We start from the raw sequence: 19,401 nt of genomic DNA, 5'->3' as shown, positions 1-19,401 counted from the left end.
CCCTTGGGAAAGAAAAGGCTGCTACCAATATTCAACCTTAGACGCCACTTTTTGTAACAAAATAGCCAGTGCAGTACAGTGATTATTTTAGTAGCATCTTCCAAGCCTCTGTACTGCTCACTCCTGGAGAACTTCAGATAAATTTATATACATTTTCATTTTATTCCAGTTTGTCTCCAGCAGGTCCAGTTCCCATTCTAGACCAATTGAGCTGAGTGAGTAATAATCCCAATGTTGTATGACTTCACTGGTATATAATATTAAGCCATCCATATATCTCTTAATATGAAAATAAAGCGGAAGACTATTTTAGAAAGTTTTTTTTTAAACTTGGTATTTTTCTAACTTTGGAAAAGGCAGTTGCGGGGTTTTTTTTTCATGGAATAGGAAAGACAACAGAAAATTTATTATGATTTGTGCTTATTCTGCATTAAGTCCTACAAAAACGGCTGAAACTTCTTTTAAGAAACAATGATCAAAATCACATTTATTTATTTATTATTGTTTTTTCCTTACGGAAGACTTTGAAAAAAGTTCCCATTATAATTTTATCAACAGTGGGGAAAATTAAATATGTATTGAGCACTGTCATACATAATAATCAACTCATTTCATATTCATTGGTATCCTCATAAATGAAACATAAGCTCTTCTGGAGGGAATCTTCACCTTGAAGGCAATAAAGTCCATTCGCTTACCAAATATATATAAAAGGAAAAGTACAGTAAAAAAATCATATTTCTTACCATCGTAAGGGTGAATGGATGGCTTTCCAGTGCAGATACTCTTGGACAGTGTAGAATAACATACTGAAACACAATCAGCCAGACAAAATAAAATTATATAAAAGAGATGTTAAAAACATTCAGTGATGGGTTACACATAAAAAGAGAAAGTCATCCCTATAGACAACGCCATGTGAACAGCAGGGATATTTTTAGGGGCACATTAACTCACCTGACCAGGCCTTGCTTTAAAGTCATCTTTCACCATCCTTACTTCGAGGACATTGGAGGGATGACTTATCACCGAAGTTATTGTGACCGGCTTATTGCTGCGGATGTAGCGGTACAGCCTTTCCACACAGTACAAGCACAGAGGTCCCGAAATCCAAAACCAGGTCTATGGGAGAACGGCAATACGTTACCTCGAGGACTTTTCATTTTCTGCTTTCTCATTTCAAACCTATGTGAGTGCTTGCAGGATCTCATTAAACATCTATTGTGGAACAGTGTTTTGGTCAAAAGTAACCTCCACATCTCTCTACGTGGAGAAATCCAAGTGCGTTATGGGGGCTTAATCAGTCTAACCAGCAGCAGCATCCACAAGCACAAATAATTTCAATCATAAAACTCATCAGGAGCAAAATGCTAATGACCTCATTTGCAACCATGTTCCTCTTCTTTTATGTAGTTAGATTGCAACTGGTTTCCACAGTTAACAACACAATACATACACTGTTTCAAAATCTAAATACTAGAGTATTCTGAAACTGGATAACCTTTATGGAAAACCACTGTCTGATTCGCAATATTATTTGACTATTACGTTTTTTTAATCATCTCAGGAACAAGCAAAAAAACTAAGAAAGAAGGATTCTTGTACTATAGAATTTTTGCTTATATTAAGCTAGTGTCAAATCATAGACAAGGGAGAGAAATGGACACTTTTGGATCATGATTCATTGGTCCCTGTGGAAGATGCATATGCTAGACCAATAATGCCCTGGAAATGCGCATTTCTTTGTACTGATTATATGGGGAGCCCTGGCTGACTACCTCAGATAGAGACATTTACAGCTGCTCAGCTAAATCCCATCCTATGAGCCAATTACTAACAGCTTATGGCAGAGCTAACTACTAATTCCACATCTGCTCAGTCATTCAAGCCATGGCACTGAAGTGCCCTCAGCCCTCATCCATCTTCTCTTCCCAGTTTTTGAAGTTATACATCAGCATCTCTTGCAACTAGAGTATTTAATTTCCTCAAACACCTTTGGCCATAAAAACTTCAGTAGCTCACAACACCCAAGGCTGTTTTTTTTTCCTCTTTTAGACTTGGTATCAGTAAGTGCATAAAACGGTTTCAAATCCAAACAAGTCCTAAAATAATGTTACGAGCTGCCAGGAGAATACTGAGTGGCCATTTCTTTCTGTGCCTCTTTTTTTCCCATTAATGGCTCTAGAGCAGACATGTTATGCCCCAAAGAAGACTATCTGATGTCCTGTGGGTCATATGGAGCCAGATATACATTGATGCTTGTAATTCAGGAGTATTACCACAACAAAATACAAATCTGAACAACTTTGATGGAGGACTTCAATGTAGAATTGACTGTTTCTTATTATGATCACATGCTCTATAGCAAAATGTGTTCTCACTGCAGCTAGTAAGGGACATATGTGTTCTATAGAAAACAATTATAATAATAATAAGAAAGTCCTGTGAGGTCTGTTATCGGACCATCTTGAATGGTGGGCCTTGGGTTTGTGAACTCTGCATTCCCTAACTTCCTAAGGCTACTTGCCAATATAGCCCAGCTCTTTTCTCAAAAGAAAACAGAAAATTTGAATGAAGAAAAAACTGCTGCCACAAAACATAACGAAACAAAAGGAAAATGGAAAACATAAAAAGAAAAGACTTTTCTGTCCCCACTGTCATCATACTCATTTACCCATGCCACATACAAAACAAGTCTGTCTGCAAACAACAGACTATACAAATCCGAATCACAATCAACTGCAACCCAGAAATGAGTATTAGGACTTGCATCCGCATAGTGAAAAAGAGAACAAATGGAGTTTGATTATTTCAATTAACTACTGCCACACAATGCTTACAAAGGGACCTTATGAATAGGTTATATAAATGTTTGCTCTGAAGTGTAATTTAAAGTCACATTTATAGCAAGACCAATACATCTCTTATCATGTCATACAAAAAAAAGAACATTACAGCCAATCTCTTGACTGTTTTCCACCCTATTCTATGCATCACATTGTAATGCAGTTCAAGGTTTAATACAGATTGTTTTCTCTCCACCAAACCTCTGAATGCCTGAAAAGGTTTTAATAATATATTCCATTATTAAAACATCTGGTCTGGAAAAGCAATAATTAGTGGTTATGGCTGACTGAAAGACTTGGCTTGGCTTGTAATACCTGAAATGTCGGATCATACAGACCTCTGGGAAGTGTGACTGGAACTTGGGTTCCTCAGAACAAATTCTCATAAAGTTATTTTGTACAAAGGGTTCTGGTACTGATAAGTCCTCTGGGAAAGGCTCAGTAGTATAGTCAGGAAACGTCTCTCCAAAAGCCTTTGGCACCGTCATATTCTCTCGGAGTGTTTTGTTAGGATTAAAGCAACCAGGAGGGTGTTCCTCTAAGTTGGTCTGGTACTTGAGTACTCCCCTAAAGGAAAATAAAAACAGCAAAGACATTGAACTAACAGTCAAAACCATGCAACTTATCTTAATTCGGAGAGGGTTTGAGAAAGCAGTCACCAAGCTCATCTTCTGTAAGAATTCCATTTGTTTTCAGGACTTTCAGTCCAACTGAAGCTTTGCAACAATAGAGCCCTCTGTCACTAGAGGGAAGGTTTAACTTTTCCAGTTCACTTGGCACTCCCTCACTGAACAGCCTAAAGCTTAATACTGCTTGAAAGGGGGAGCTATTGTGGGCGCCTTGAAAAAAAAATTAAATAATCACATTTCCAGTTCAATCACACCCAGGCTGTTTTCACTCATCCTCCCTACAGTCAGCAAGCTCCATTTTTAAGGCAATCTGTAGCAGAAGTGGCCTGAGTTGCCAAGTTATAAACTGCAGGAATTTTCCCACTACTTGGTGTTTACCAGGTTTGCAAACAAGAGTATAATTTGCTCCTTTGAAAATCATCCTGTCAAATAGACAAAAGGAAATATTAAAGTCCTGCATGATAGCCAAGGAACCTGTCTGGTAAATTATTTTGTGGGCTCCACGCTTGTTTTTTAAGATAAAGTTAAATTTATAGTAAAATGAAGTGAGAACTTTGCAGCTGCAGCTAGAAACCTGAAACGCTCTGGGATATCTGAACACATGAATGAATAATTGAAAATAGGGAAGAACCGATAATACAAGTAATACCATTCCTTAGAAGTACTAGTTGCCTTCAATTTGGATTTGATGAGAGTAAAACCACAAGGAGGACTATTTAAAATACAAAGGGCTGAATGACATCTATATAGAATGGTGCTGGATGGGAAATAAGGCACACGACACCATGTCTGGTGAGACATGCCCTCTGAGTGTTAGGCTATGTGGTGAAGGCTCATCTCAAGTATATGATCAAACGTAAGAACATACGCTCCCCCTTCTCTCCCCAGAACACACAGGCAGGTGCAGCAGTCACAGAGTTTAATTCATAAGAGAGAAGCAGGACATATGCAATATTCCCAACTTAAACTGGCTCTGACAGGCTACTGGCAATCTTCCCTACTGAAATGTAGCCCTGACAGGTAAGTAACAAGTTTCCCGTGTGGTCCAGTGAATAATATACAGCTTGGAAGTTAAAACTGCTCACTCTAAACTCCACGTCTGACCCTGGGAGAATCACTTGGGAAGTGTCCATGCGTCCACACCCATGCTTGTCTCTATTTATTGCTTGATCGTGCCTATCGCTGGCATCTGGCATCACTGTTGGTCATCGCATATTTGCAAAGTGACAGATATCCCCAGCATTACACTAGTTCCTTGCTCCATAAATATTATGGTGCCTCATGGATTTAGCTGGAAGTTGCAGCACATGTGATATTTTTTCAATCAACCTTGTGTGCATGATTGCCAGCTGCTCTCACAGCTTCTCAGTTCTCAGAACATCCCAAAAGAGGATTCAAAGTTTTCCTTGAGACATGAAGAGCTGAACTGCAAACATGAGCATCCCCTCCAGTGATCTCTAGTTTGTTTAAACTATTGCAAACATGCTAACTGAGTGGCAAACTGGGATGACAAAGCTGCCTGTTAACAGCAGCTGCAATGATTCCCATTTCTGAAGCTGACGAGGAAAGGCAAGTTGTCTTACACACCCAAGATCAGTTCCCAGAAAGGCTGAGTGCTACACCATTCTTATTCCTAAGAAGCCCAAGATATATTCTCATATATTTATTCAGTACAACACCTGAATGCATAAAAATCCATGTGTGGATGTCAATAAGTAGGAGACAGACATCTTTAGCAAACAAAAATGGAAGAGACTGTCCTGATTTCAGCTGGGATAGCATTAATTTTCTCCCTCGTAGCTGGTATACTGCTGTGTTTCCAATTTAGTATGAGAAGAATGCTGATAATACACTGATGTTTTGGTTGTTGCTGGGTAGTCAAGTCAAGGACTTTTTGGCTTCTCATGCTCTACCAGGTGCACAAGAATCTGGGAAGCAGCAAAGCCAGGACCCAAGCTGACCAAAGGGATATTCCTTACCATTTGATGTCATATTAAGTATATAAAGTGGAATTGGTCAGGGGGTAAATACTGCAGCTTGGGAACAGACAGGCTATTGGTGTTGCAGGTGGTGAGCAATTGCATTGTGCATTGCTTGTTTTGTATATTCTATTCTTCTGATTATTTTATCTTCCTTTGCTGTCCTATTAAACTGGTCTTATCTCAACCCACAAGTGTTTGTTTTCCTTTGCGATTGTCTCCCCTGTCCAACCTGGGGTTGAAGGGAATGAGCGAGCAGCTGTGTGGTCCTAGTTGCCAGCTGGGGTTACACCACAACAGAGACAAGTCATATGAAGTGTCCTACTGGCTGAGCAACACAGCACGCAGTCTATTTGCATGGGCATACATCAACCTCTGCCCCAATTTTCCACCCCCAAAACAGAGACAACATTCACTTCTGGCTGGAGCTGGAAAATACATATCACTGTTACTTCCAATTTTTATTATGATAAGTTTGAGGTCAATGGTTCTCAATGTTTTCATAGGGAACTACACTGCTCCTATTTTCTTGTCCATCTTCCACTGCTCAGCTCAAGGTGAGTTGTTGGAGGGGTCCACTAAAGGTCGATCTGTTGGTGGAAACTTAAGAATTTTCAGAAGGCAAACCCTTGGGTAACTCTAAGTGACTCTTATTGTCAGCTTCAATGAACCAGTATAACCCATCTAACTCCACAGTAATATCAAATTTGAATCAGCTGTTTCATGTTTTATAGCTCCTTATGTTAGTACTAGAAACATCAAGCTCCTATTTTTACATAAACTATTTTTTGTCATTATAACTGACTTAAAATATAAATAAATTAATGTAGATATGCATCAAGCCTTAAGCCACTAAAATATTTGAAAGTCACGTTGCAATAAGTACAAGAGCAACAAAAGTCTTGAAGGATAATTCCCTGAAAGATTCTCCTCTCCCTTAGGGAAGGGATGAAAGAACAAACCAATAACATATAGCAGATGAATCATGTCACTTTATGTACTGCTGAGAAGTGCTTGGCTAATCTGAAGAAGAGGATACAAAAAGAACATAGCTGTGATAGTTTGAAACAAAACAAGAATCCAGGAATACTATGGAAATACTCAAAAGGAGACTCCCAAGCAAGACAAATGCTCACCCAACCTGTCTGCATAGTCCAGCCACAGGAAATGCCTCACTCTGTAGAGTAACTGGGCATGTGTCTGAAAATCTCCAAAACATGCCATGTAGGAGTAACTTGGGCACCTAAGCATGGGTGTCTAAGCTTCCTTTATTTTCAGATCTTCTAATCAATATCACTAATGGAGCCCAGAAGTCACTTCAGCTCACTTGAACGTAGGTCTTTGTAGCAGCAGGTGAACTGAAGCATTTTTAAGGCTCCGTTGACTGTATATTTTAGAACTCATTAAACTATAATGGGAGACAAACACTTAGAAAACATGTGGAAACCTACATTTAAGCATCTTAAACTTGAACTGACTCCCACTCTCCATGACTCATTCTTCTCCCACTTTTAACTGACACTCAGTTCTTTTAGATTCACACTGAAAGGCTTTCCAATTCAATATTAAGGAGGCTGTGTACAAGAAACCTGTTTAATGCTTGCTGTTTTCCTGCAGCCTTGGTTTGCAAACTTCTCCAACTAGACTTCTTCCTTCATGAAGTGGCACCATGGCTAAGAAGACAGTGGGCAAATGACAATACAGTGAAGAAGACGAATTAAAATGGACATGAAAAATACTCCAAAAGCAACCACTGGAACAGATTGCCTAGGGAGGTTAGAGGATCTCAGTCACCAGATGTTTGCAAGAAGTTAGACAAACACCTGTCAAGAATAATTCAGCAAAAGTTCATCCTGCCCCAGGACAGAGAGAGTAAGTTAGATCCATCTTCATCTTCCCTGGCTATGCACAAGAGCTATGTCAAAGAAAAAGAAAAAAAAAAGAAAAAAGATACAAACAACAAAAAGCCACAGAGAACCGGAATTGAGTCCAAGAGTTTAAATTGTTTTGAACTCATTATTTCAATTCACCAAATCTCAAGCTGCGTTTGTTTTGTTCAACAACATGTTCCTACCGTGATCTTGCTAAGCCTAATTACCTTTCACTGTTTACTTTAAGCAGCGGTGCTCAGTGTCGCACAGACATTCCAGCACCACGTGTTTCAGTTGCTTGATGACATGGAGAAACAAACCTCATTCAAATACACCTTCCCTTCCCTACACCCATCTCTTCACCTACATCCACAAAGGAAAATTCAGAGACATTAATGGACCAGATTCTCACGTAGCATAACTTGTAGAAGCTGCTTTACCTCGTCGTAGAGCTGGGCTTGTTTGTGCCAGATACAGACCTGACCGTAAGCTTCACGGCACATGAACACTGGTCTGATATTGTGAAAACAGGAGAAAAATCTAGTAAATTTTGTATAATAGCAATGAGAAAGAGATAATTAGGGAGAGAATGTTCCTTCCCTCTCCTTAGGAGTCAAAATGGAAGGCAAAGAGGAAAGAGAAAGGGATAAGCAACTTTGCTTCATATTCTCATCTCAGCAGCTAGGTAAAAGGGGACAGAAAAGAAACACTAATGTTTTCTTGACTTCCCACTAGAAATTGGTAACGTGGACAAGGCATAAACTTGAAAGTGAAGAAGTATGTGCTAGCTGGCTGTAGTAACTCACAATTCTCCAAGGTACAGTCTGAACTTTATTTAAACAATAACTTGCTGAAAAACTGAAGAGGATAGCATCTTGTCAAGAAGTTAGCCCACTGTGCACAAGTGAGCTCAGGAACAGCACAATCAAGGGAACTGTTCTTTCTGGTTGTGCTTCAGGAAAAGGGAGAGTGTTTTCCATTTACTTACCCAGAAACATGCAGCATCAGCAGCATATAGAAGACAAAGAAAAGGTTGTGTGTATACCAGAAGATGTCATAGTTTGAAACCCTGAAAAGAATAAACCATGGTTCAATGCTGTTTCATTGAGATGGAATCACTGCTAATTAAAAGCAGACCTGTGCACATAGAACATTGTTACACACGCCATAGTCATGTAGAATAGTTAAAGCCCAGTATGTATTCCTACAGGTACACTGCACTTGCAAGCAATTAAGTATTGAGAAGAATGGGTGACTGACACAGAAGTAAAAAGATGAGAAAGACAGATGAAGGACATAAAAGTACAGAGCCAGTTGAAGAACCCTTCCTAAATTAGGAGACTTCACTGCCTTCAAAGGTCCCATTAACCCCTATCAGAGCCTTACACCTAGAATAATTCTTCAGTCTCCAGGCTCAAAACTCAGCCTCTTTATAGTGAGTGCCTCCTTGCATTCTCCCTGCCCCAATACAGGGATGAAGTCTTTAATGTATCACTTCTGGCACAACATACAAACAGATACCGTAGACAGTACCAGAAGGGCTTCTGAGAAAGGTAAAAGAAAATTTTGAGGGTGTGGAGTGGAAGGAGATACAGAAGGAAGGGGAACGAGAGCAAGGAGGCAACAAGACGACAGGTAGGACAATTTTCAGGGCAGGACATCACATATGGTGGGGCTCTAGGAATGATAGTTTTGGAAGGAACAAGAAGAACATTACCACTGTGAGGATCAGAAGAGGTGAAGGGGAAAGAGGACTTCCTTTCATCAGTAATTTGTTAGGTAATGTAAAAAGAACCAAGACCAAAGAAAATACAAGCAGCTTCTTTGCTTTTTCTTGAGTAAAACAGTCACCAAAAAACAACAACCAAATGGTTAAGAAAATACTCTACTTCATAGCACACAAAGACACCTCTCACACTACACAGCATGTAGCAGAGTCTCTTGCAAAACCAAAAAAGCTACCCCCATTCATAAGCCAAAATAATTATTAAATAAAAAACTCTGAGAACATGCTTTAACAAGTTACTCCTCAGTCAATGTTTTTTTCAGCATTTCCTCCCTTCCTACAATCTTTTATATAAAGAACTAACCGCTCTTGCTTAGATACGTCTGAAAGGCACACTGCATTTGGTTCTGTCAATACAGGATTTATTTGTTTTCTTCCTCATGACAGAAAAAAATAATTTTGATGATCTGAGGTCCACCAAGAAGAAAATCCACGCAATGACAGTTCTAAGGAACCAACACGAGCAAACGCCTCTGTAAACTCTTCTTCATCCTGCCATCCTTCATCCCATTTGTCACCACATGAACACTTTTTCCTCCTTGAGGCTCCTCAAACCATTTCTAACCACCCACACCCTGGTAGGCATGTCCATGCAGCCACTCATCAGTAGCTCTAAGGAGCTGTGGGATTTAACATCAGTAAGAGGAAAGTAAAGGATGATGCTGTGGTGAGTGGAAACAGAGAATAACATTTATCCCCAGACCCAAAACAGGTCTTGGAGTTCTGGTTTTAATTTTTTTTTTTTCCATAATGCACCAGTTTTTCAAAATGTCAGTGATGGAAAGTCAATCCCAGCTTCTGATGTGTTGTTCTCAACAGCTAATTATTATTACTGTTTAAAATTACTGTACACTTCTTGTTTGCATATGTCTAAATGTCAGCTTCCAGCCAGCTGAACATTTTAGTCTTCTTTCAGCTCGAGTTTCTCTAAATGTAATCACGTCCTCCCAGCTTCGCCTCCTTAAACTAAAGGGATGGAGATCCTTTAACCTCTTATCATGAAGCATATTTTCCAACATTTTGATAATCACATATTTCTGACTTGTATCCTTTTAAAACTGTGTGTCCTATAGATATATACAGTATTCTAATACACTCAATAATCTTCCTGCTGATACATATATAGTTTTACAGTTCTACAGAACATTTATTACCTTCTTTATCTTCTTTTTAGGGCTTAAAATAGACACTATTCACAGAATGAATGTATTTCTTAGGCACCCAAAGTCCTGAAAATTTGAGATCAAGTTGAATATCTAATTTTAATTTTGGTTAACCTACTTTATAATTTTGCAGGTGAAGGCCTGCAAGAGTTAACTTACTGAGAAATGTAAGGGGAGATTGAGATTGTCATGCTTTAAATGCACACAGCAAGCAGCACAGTTTCGGAAAAATATTTTTAACCCTGTTACATCTAGTTTTGAAAAATAACATATATGTGGTAGTTTAGTAGATGAAATAAAGGACTGGAATATTTTGTTACAAAAAGATAAGACATTGAATTAGCTTATATTATAATGTTCCTTTAAATATATGATTTCCAAAGTCACAAGTAATTGTGTTCAATGGAAATACTCTTGAACAATATTGAAACAATATGAAATATTGCACAATATGAAAGTTAGCAGAAACATCAGTATTTATTCACAGGATTTATTGAATTTTCTAATAACTTCATAAGCCTTCCAACAAACAACTACTGAACAGAAAACGTTGGTCTAATTCTCAGGTATGACACAGCAAAAATTTAGAAAATTTTTCAAACAATATTCACTTTCCTCCTTTAAACCATGAGGAGCTAATTCAATCCATCTAATACTTATTCACATAGTTTACTGAATAAGTAAAGGCACAAAAATAGCATGATAATCATGCACAGAAAAAATTCAGGAAGAACATATGAAGGAAGAAATGAATAAGCAGGTCAGTGTGCAAGAGTGGATTAGGGCTGAAATCCAAGAGAGTATAATAGTCTCTGAAATACTTTTTAGAAAGCCTAGTTTCTGATAAGCAGTCGGCATTTACAATTACTTCTCCTAAGACTATCACATGAGCTTAGCCATCATAAGGCACATGGGAATCCACAAGGAAAAAGATGGAAAAAGGACAGAAAGATGCATGGGGAAGCTTGTTTCCTTAGAAAAACATACTACAAAGACAAGCTTGAGCCATATGCCTGAGGGAGAAGCCAGGATAAAATTTATATATAGGAATTATTGCTAGAGTAACAGGAGATGCAGAGGATCTCTTGAGGGCTTTGATTCTGCCGGCTAGATGGCAGAAAGACAGGAAAGCACTTGCACTTAGAGCAACTGAAGGACATAACTAGCGTTTAACTTCAAACATGGAAACCATTGTTGCATGAACCCCAAAATTATTATTTCCAAAAATATGTTTGCAACTATGCATATTTTCCTAAGTTTCCCAATCATTAATAAATGGCGAGGTTTTTTTCTAATTTATCACAGCCTTGGAGAAAACAGGACTGTGTTCTGGCTCACTGCTGCGGAGTGAAGTAATTGTTTTATTTTTCCGTCTTCCCCAAGCTGGCTTTCTTTTGCAAGTAGAGCCATCTGTATGGACTATGTCATGTGCAGCCATGTCTGACATCTTGTGCAGCAGACTTGTTCTGCACTTCTGTAGCCTACGGTGCCTCACAAAGGTCTCAACCCTGAAAGTATCTTTGTCTACAAAAAGTGCACGAGTATTCATGGAACTACTTTTTTGAATCAGCACCTGACAACAATGCTACTCAGGGAAGACAGATCAGTTCAACAAAGTTAACTTATCTAGCTCACATCAGTAGAGCACCATTAATGTTTGAAGATATGGAATTAAAATATCCTTCTGTGTGTGCTGAATTAAGATGATGTAGTTACATAATCAATATTTGAATTCACCAGAGACTGATATAAAAAATCCAGGTTTTTTTAATATGTTTCAATTGCAGAATCCAAGCCTTAGAACAGCTACAACGTTGGGTTACATCCTCCAAGGCACTGGTCACTCAAACCTACTACAATATGTTCAATAATGCTGGTGCAGAATGTGAACCCGTTGGAGAACCAAATCTTTAGAAATCCCAGCAGCTACTCTGAGCCAATACTGTGTTGCTGTTTCAAAATTATAATTGACATTAAAAAGAATATATCTGACAACGAGAAACGGAGCTTTAAAAAGGCAACATTCTACTTAAGTAGCACAATTCTGTTTCAGTTTGCTTGTTTGCTGGTGGGTTTTTTTGTTGTTGTTGCTGTCTTTTTACAGTTTATTGTTACAATTAATTGGTGAAAATAATTAAGATAAAGATATCATCCTATTTTACTACCAGTGGATTTAATTTATGCATTGGACAGAACTTACCATATGCTTAGATTACTGCCTCCCTGTGCAAACAGGAAAAAAGCTATTTGAATTTTTAAAGGTCTAGATTTTTAACTGAGCAAATTCCTCACACAATAATTTTCTCTGAAGGAAATTTAATCAGGTTTTGTAATTTTAGAATACGAAATTCACTGTGTTAATCTACCTGCAAGCTAGTAAAAAAACAGGGCAAGAAAATCAGTGTTTTTTTAACACTAACTTAAATATTTCTTGCCTCATACTGCATTTACTCTTCATTCCCTCTCATTTACTCTTCATTCCCTCTCATCAGTATGAGAATATGATTACTCAAATTGGATTTTTCAACATAATGATCAGATTATGTCTTACCTGATGGCATATGTAGAAGCTGTACACATTAGGAATAATACTAACACCATAATGACTCCAGTCAGACCTGGAACTAAAAGAGACAAAAGATAACTTACACTTTTCTCCTATGACTTTTAAAGCAAGTGGAAGTTATTAGACATACAAATCATGATTCAATCAAACTCTTTCACATATCTATCTCTTGAGGACAAGTCCTGTATCAAACTAGACAGGAAAAAAGAGGTGTTGAGTTATTTCCCAGCTTCTCAGAGGAAACGGCCCTTTTCCTTCCATTTCACTATGCACCACTAACTTCCTATTAATCTTTGCTCCTGTAATCATTTGCTCATGACATTTGTCTCTAAGCAGGTAATCAAGAACAAATCCTGTCTATTTGTTTATCTGTAAGACTCACTGTACAAGTTTCTGTATCTCCTTTTTATTCCAAACCGTAAACTCTGTTGAACATGACAATTAAAAACCTGGTCAGGGACAGAATTTCAAGTAAATCAATTTCTGTGCAAGCTGTCACTACAATTGCTTGCCAACCCATTTCATTCTGGAATGAGAAAGAGTCTGAAATTACTCTCCATGGCATTGTATCATGCTTGAAATTGTTGCCCATAGAGCAAGGACTGTGATGGTGATCTACAGCCAGCTATTGAGAAGGACGAGTTAAAAACACTAAGATAGGATTCATCTGCTCAAATGCAGACTCATGTCAGGACTAGTCTATCCTCAGCTCTTTTTTAAGTCAGAGGAGTGAAACAAGTATTTCTACAGTATGATTCATCCCATCCTAAAGTAGAATCCTGCCCATAAAGTACAGTAAATCATCAACCTAAAGATAGATTAGAAAAATCCTAACCAAAGTTACCACTTTTTCTGAGCATCTTATCTTCAAAATTGCCATGCTGGGAATTAAGAATCTGAATTAAGAACCTAAAATCCATGAAGCATTACATCAAAACATTTTATTTCTTCAAGAATGATAGTTTTTAAGCATAGTCTCTGGTCACTCTAAAAGCCATGTGTTTGGGTTTAAACAAAGTCAGTCACCAAGGACAAAGCTAAATAAGTGCTGTTTCAGCGTCAGAATATAAGCATCTCAACCAGCTTTCATGGACGTAAATGACCAAACCACAGATTTTAATGGTCCAGATATTTAACAGGATCACTTCCTAACGATAAGAACAAGCTAATTTTTTAAATAATTGTGATTTTAGACTCTCCAGCAATAGAGAATTTCAAATCTTATATTTTTATAATATTCTCAATATCCACTTGTTGAGAAGCCTGACACCGAAAATCTGATACATTCCAAATCATTCCTCAGTTTTACACACTGTAGGAAAATCCTGGTCCTGCAAACAATAGAAGTTTTGTCACGGACTGCATAAGAAACATAATCTCACTCTTTCATGGCACAGTTACAATTAAAACCAGTTGCAATAAAAAAATCTGCATTCTTTCCTTCATTTCTTCTTTCTTAATCTAATACGATAGGTAGTGTGCAATCAGTCTCCCCTTTGACACAAATACTTCCAATCCAATTGCAATAAAACACTTGATCCAGCTTCCTACACTGTCACTCAACACATAGGTCATCATTTACACCCAATTCTTCAATTCTCTTCTCCATCAAACTGCAAACATGAAATCAATCACAACCTTCCCCCAACCCATCAGTGTGTTTTCCTCCACTAACTTTAATCTTGAATACTTGTTCATCCCAGAGCTACCCTCACACCCTTAAGCAAGGAGGTTCTTTCCTGGGCTGATCTGAAAAGCCATCACACTGTAAATCCTTCTAACTCGTTACTCCTTCTCTTCACTGTGTTAAAAAAATCAGCCAGTAAATCTAGTTCTGGAACGTTTGGGAAGAGACCATTTTTTTGCATATTTGTACAGCTCCCAGTGCAGCAAAATCTTGGTTGGTGTCTAGACACTCCCACAGCACCAATCAAAAATGTTAATTACCACTTGTAAAGATGGGGAGTGATGTGAGTAACTTTAAATTTAAGATGACTTGGAATCACTGCTTTCTGCAACAATGTGCTCAAACTTTTGAAAATGCAATACTTTCCTGGCTGTTGGAGGCTAAAGGGAGTTCCACCTTGCACACTCTCTGCTAAACTAGAGAGGTCTCAAAGTGTCCCCAGAAGCTGTGACAATATTTGGTGGGGTCTCTATGCTCATTCTTCCCAAATCCTTCTCTTTTATCCAAAATATTAAATATACTAGCTGCTTGTTCTCATTCTCCCTCCCTGTCTTTACTTTCCTCCTTTGTGAGTTACCTTCTTTCAAGCCTCTATAATTCACTAACTACACCAGTCACCCAACTCATTTCCAGTTAACAGTTACGTTCTACCTCAACTTCTAACATGTCACTTTCTCACTTCCTCTATTCTCAACTGACCTAAACTTTGCTGAGGGTTTTTGGAAAGCCCTTTCCCACAGGTTACCAATTCCAGTAAATGTGTTGGGATTGACAGGTCTAGAACCCCATTTATTGCTGTCCAGACCAATTCCTTTGGACCATGTCCTACATGTTACCGACTTGGGATTTTTGCATTTGATCTAAACAAAAGTGAAAGAGAGATGACCTCAGAAAGGACCTTTACCTGCCTGTGAGGCACTACAGCTCAGGCTTGAGCCTAGCCCTCCGTACCCAAACATTGCTCCCTTCTAAATTCCTGCACCCAAAATGTCTTTGTTTATTTATTCTTTATGAGTGCTGAAGTCTGATTCCTGTGTAACAGTTTCAATGGCTCTGAAGTCAAACCAACCTTTAAATAAACTAGCTGAAGCAAGAAGACAGGGTTTTTTTTGGTTTGGTTTTTTTTTCCCTAGAAATTGGATCATTTAGGAATTTGCTTTTAATATTATGCAGAATCTCTGTTTGAAACTGATGATTTTCCACTGACTCATCTGTACAACAGCTTTGAAGATGCTGCTTATCCTACTACAGGACTTACATAACTCCTCCCTCCTGACTATTGGATAAGCAAACCCAGGTTATATTAACACAAATAACACAGCTCAACCCAGCTGAGATACAACAAATGGAGCATGCGAACAAAGGATCAAAATTATTTGTCTGGAGAGTGATGATGAGAAGAAGCAAGGTTTCTCATTCAGTTTTGCAACAGACTTACCAGTAGCAAAAAGAAGATTTCTTGGGTCCTGAAAAACAGACAAGCCAAAAAAAAAAAAAAAAAAAAAAGAAAAGTCAAGATATGATGTGATCTTGTATCGATAACAATAACAAGTAGCTCACAAAGCTGAAGTGCTTGATGGCATGGGCAATCCCTAAATCTGGATGCAGGAATGGATTTGGTATTTGGTAGCAGTTTACACTGGCTGCAACTAAACGCAAACTAAACCTTTAGCCTTTGCATTCTCCCAGTGAAGATAGGTCTGATCTGTTATGAAAAATTAGGATACAGATAATTTTACAAATAATTATTTTTTGAAAGTCTGACCTAGTTACCTCATACCTTTGGGAGGACAGAGGGGAGCCGAAGAGAGAGAGATTTTGAATTTAAATCAAAGACCAGCAGGGAGCATTTTACTGCCAGTTACATCACCAAGAGATTTGCAGTGGACTCCAGTGAAGCAGGACTGAACACAAAGGAGCTGACAATACAAGGCCAGATGTTCCTGTGTCCTTCACCACATGTGAAAGGAAGAGGGGATATGTCAGTCTCACAGGAAACTGCCTCACCTCCCATGAGCCCTACGCCTCGTGAGGTTTTCTCTTCACTGCAGAGCAAAACATGTATTTTTTAAACTTGCAGTAAAATGCAGTGAGGGGAGGTGAGCAGTTTTCATACAGTTCAGGAAAAATCAAGTGTCCCTTTCCGTGACCTTGTCTGCATCCAAACATGCACACCCATGGACAGAAGTTGACAGTAGCATCCAGGCTGCCCATCGTGTCTAAAAAACAAGTTTAATTGGAATTCAAGCACGAAAGTTCAAGCACTACTAAAGTACCTAAAATCTGGAATCCTAGAATTGCAAAAAAAACTTTCTGTTATCTCCATTTTCTATTGCAAAATTCCTAAGTCTGCCATGCTCACCCTGGCACATTCTCTCCTGAAGAAAGCTCCTGCTAACAGGGCTAATGAGGTTACATCTATTAGTCCACTCCTTACATATGCAGACCCATGAACACAGTTCAACCCAGAACCTCTGCACAGTAGTTGGTGTTGGCATGTCTGGCTGCCACAGAATAGCTCTATGATTAGATCATTCACCCAGGGAGTGGAAGACCTTGGTTGTTGGTCCTTATGAGCCTGCACTGAGTCAGGCTCTGTTTTTCCAGGAAAGGATGCAGCTGGGACAGAGTCATTCTAAATATTTCATAATGAAGCTGGTAGAAAAGAAATGCAGACTTGAGACTAGAGTGAGTATAAACAAGAGAGAACTTGACTGTAGCCCAAAAGAGTCCTGGACTCTGGTCTTACTCCTACAATCTGCAAACATCTCTCCAGTGCCAAATGCACAAGGAAGCACCTGGAGGAGGGACGAGGACTGTGGTATGACTTCAGGAGACTTGCCTCACCGTCAGAAAAGTCATGCAAACAAAGTATTTTATAAGTTGAAACCAGCTTCCAGCCCAATTCATGCAGATAACTAATTCCACTCTTTGCTTATATACTAAAGTTCCCACTGCAGTTTAAAAATCAAAAAACCAGGCTCAAATCTCACTATCCTCAAATCCTCAGTACATGTCACATAGTACTACATTCTAAATGTTGCAAATGCAGAATGTGTTTTCTCTAAACAGCAGCAGAGGTGTCTCAACCAGGCCCATTCAAGGAACAGAGAGAAGCAGAAGAACAGAATAGACTATTTCAGTTGGAAGGAACTTACAATGACCATCTAGTCCAAGTGCCTGACCAGTTCAAGGCTGACTGAAAGTGTAAGCATGCTATAGAGAAGCAGAACAGGGTGCAAGGTGAAAGGACTTGACAACAGCATTCTCGTCCTCATAATCAAACAGGTTTGAATCCTGCTGGCTTAAACAAAGTGCTTATCAAGTGCACTTTGTCCAGAGAAAAACCCACAAGATGGTGAGTTTTAAATGCACAAAATCAGTAGCACTGTATAGATCATAGGATGGATAACAAAATGGAATTGAACATATAAATAATCATGTATTTAAATTATATTTAAAAAGTAAAATATACAAGCACAGCTGGCTCACCTCACCACGATAGTTCGCTGCATTTAATGCCAGAAAGTCTTCATTGAAGTTCTCAGAAAAATTAAGAGCATTCACCAGATGAGCAGCAACATGTAAGACTAAAAAGAACAGAGTAAAGCTGAGACCCATAAACAAGAGGTAGATGTTCCTCTAAAGTAAAGTGGCTACCCAGATGTCAAGTTATAATCACATCACCTGCATGAGACACATCAGGGACTAAAGAGCTATTTTTCTAGAGTAAACCAGGTTATAGATATTTATGGCAAAGGCAGCATGTATTTTAAGTTTCTTTCAACACTATAGCAATCATTTCCACACTGTGATGATTCAGGTGGGAGACAACATTCAAAGGTGTCCAAAGAACGTTTCTTCTTCGGTGAACTGGGTATTTGCCTCCACTGCTTCCCCTACTGCAGATAACCCTGTAGCATCCCACTTCTGCACTCAAATTCCTCAGGCACAATCAAATCAAAGGTCACTCATAATGGCAGATTTTGACCTGATCTCATATACCTGTCCTTTAAGAAACTGGAATTTTAAGGAAAGGCTCGACATTAGAATGTAAGCACATATTTAAATGAAAAATAAACCAAAACCCACACACATCTGAGAAAGCATTCATAATTTGAGGCAGAGAAGCACAGAGCAAGACTACCCCCAAATGTACTGCACGAGAAAAACCACAAAATACTGATTTAATGTGTTTCCCAAACAAGCTGCTGCTCAGCACGGTAAGATCTCACCTGAAAAGACACATATTGTAACACCACACGTCACATGGAAAGTTTTGCTTTTATCTAGCAGCCTTCTGGTTTTCTTGCTGGCAACCTAATAAAAGAAGAATTCAAGCAATCTCTTGCAAAACAAAGCATAGAAAAAAAAAATACTAACAGCAACTGGGATGAATTAATAGCAATTTCAAATTTAAAAACTACAGGATTATGTCAACAAGCCAGTTTTGAGGTCTTAATGAAGAAATTACAGTTGGATCTGTATTAGATAGATGTCAAGAGTGCATAAAGTAGCGCCCCTCTGTCTTTGAAATTTAGGAATTGCAGCACTAATTGTTGTAGGAGTCACTGACTAGTGAGCAGGACCAGAGGGAAAGAGATCTATGTATATTTGCATACATATATTTGCACCCATAGAGATCAGATCTTATAGGTACTGTCACATGATGAACAGAACTCATAGGATCAATTTGCAACCGTCTAGAAAACATAAATGTTCCACAAAAGCATTACTTATATTTCTGTTAAAGCAACTAGTGAATCATAAACAAGCTAAGCTACTGTTTACTGAATACTGGTACAGAAAAAAAACCCTCTTAGCTTTGCCAGAATTTCTTTATCTGATAAAAAAATATATCAGGTTGGGTATTT

The 19,401-nt window shown here is 38.5% G+C and overlaps 1 protein-coding gene across 1 annotated transcript in view; it reads right to left on the bottom strand.

Annotated features, from left to right (window-relative positions):
• The window catches only part of NOX4 (NADPH oxidase 4), a gene marked incomplete at its 5' end in the record, with an annotated part of 106,273 nt that overhangs the window by 74,118 nt on the left and 12,754 nt on the right, over positions 1-19,401 (bottom strand). Inside the window, 8 exons of the mRNA XM_080354742.1 lie at positions 747-809; positions 958-1,122; positions 3,185-3,413; positions 8,314-8,394; positions 12,826-12,898; positions 15,966-15,993; positions 18,020-18,117; positions 18,763-18,847. Coding sequence (XP_080210868.1) covers positions 747-809; positions 958-1,122; positions 3,185-3,413; positions 8,314-8,394; positions 12,826-12,898; positions 15,966-15,993; positions 18,020-18,117; positions 18,763-18,847 — 822 coding nt within the window. The remainder of the gene's footprint in view (positions 1-746; positions 810-957; positions 1,123-3,184; positions 3,414-8,313; positions 8,395-12,825; positions 12,899-15,965; positions 15,994-18,019; positions 18,118-18,762; positions 18,848-19,401) is intronic.

Source organism: Nesoenas mayeri (assembly GCF_963082525.1).
Source record: "Nesoenas mayeri genome assembly, chromosome: 1".
Lineage (NCBI taxonomy): Eukaryota > Metazoa > Chordata > Aves > Columbiformes > Columbidae > Nesoenas > Nesoenas mayeri.
This window is presented reverse-complemented; position numbering and strand designations above follow the sequence as displayed.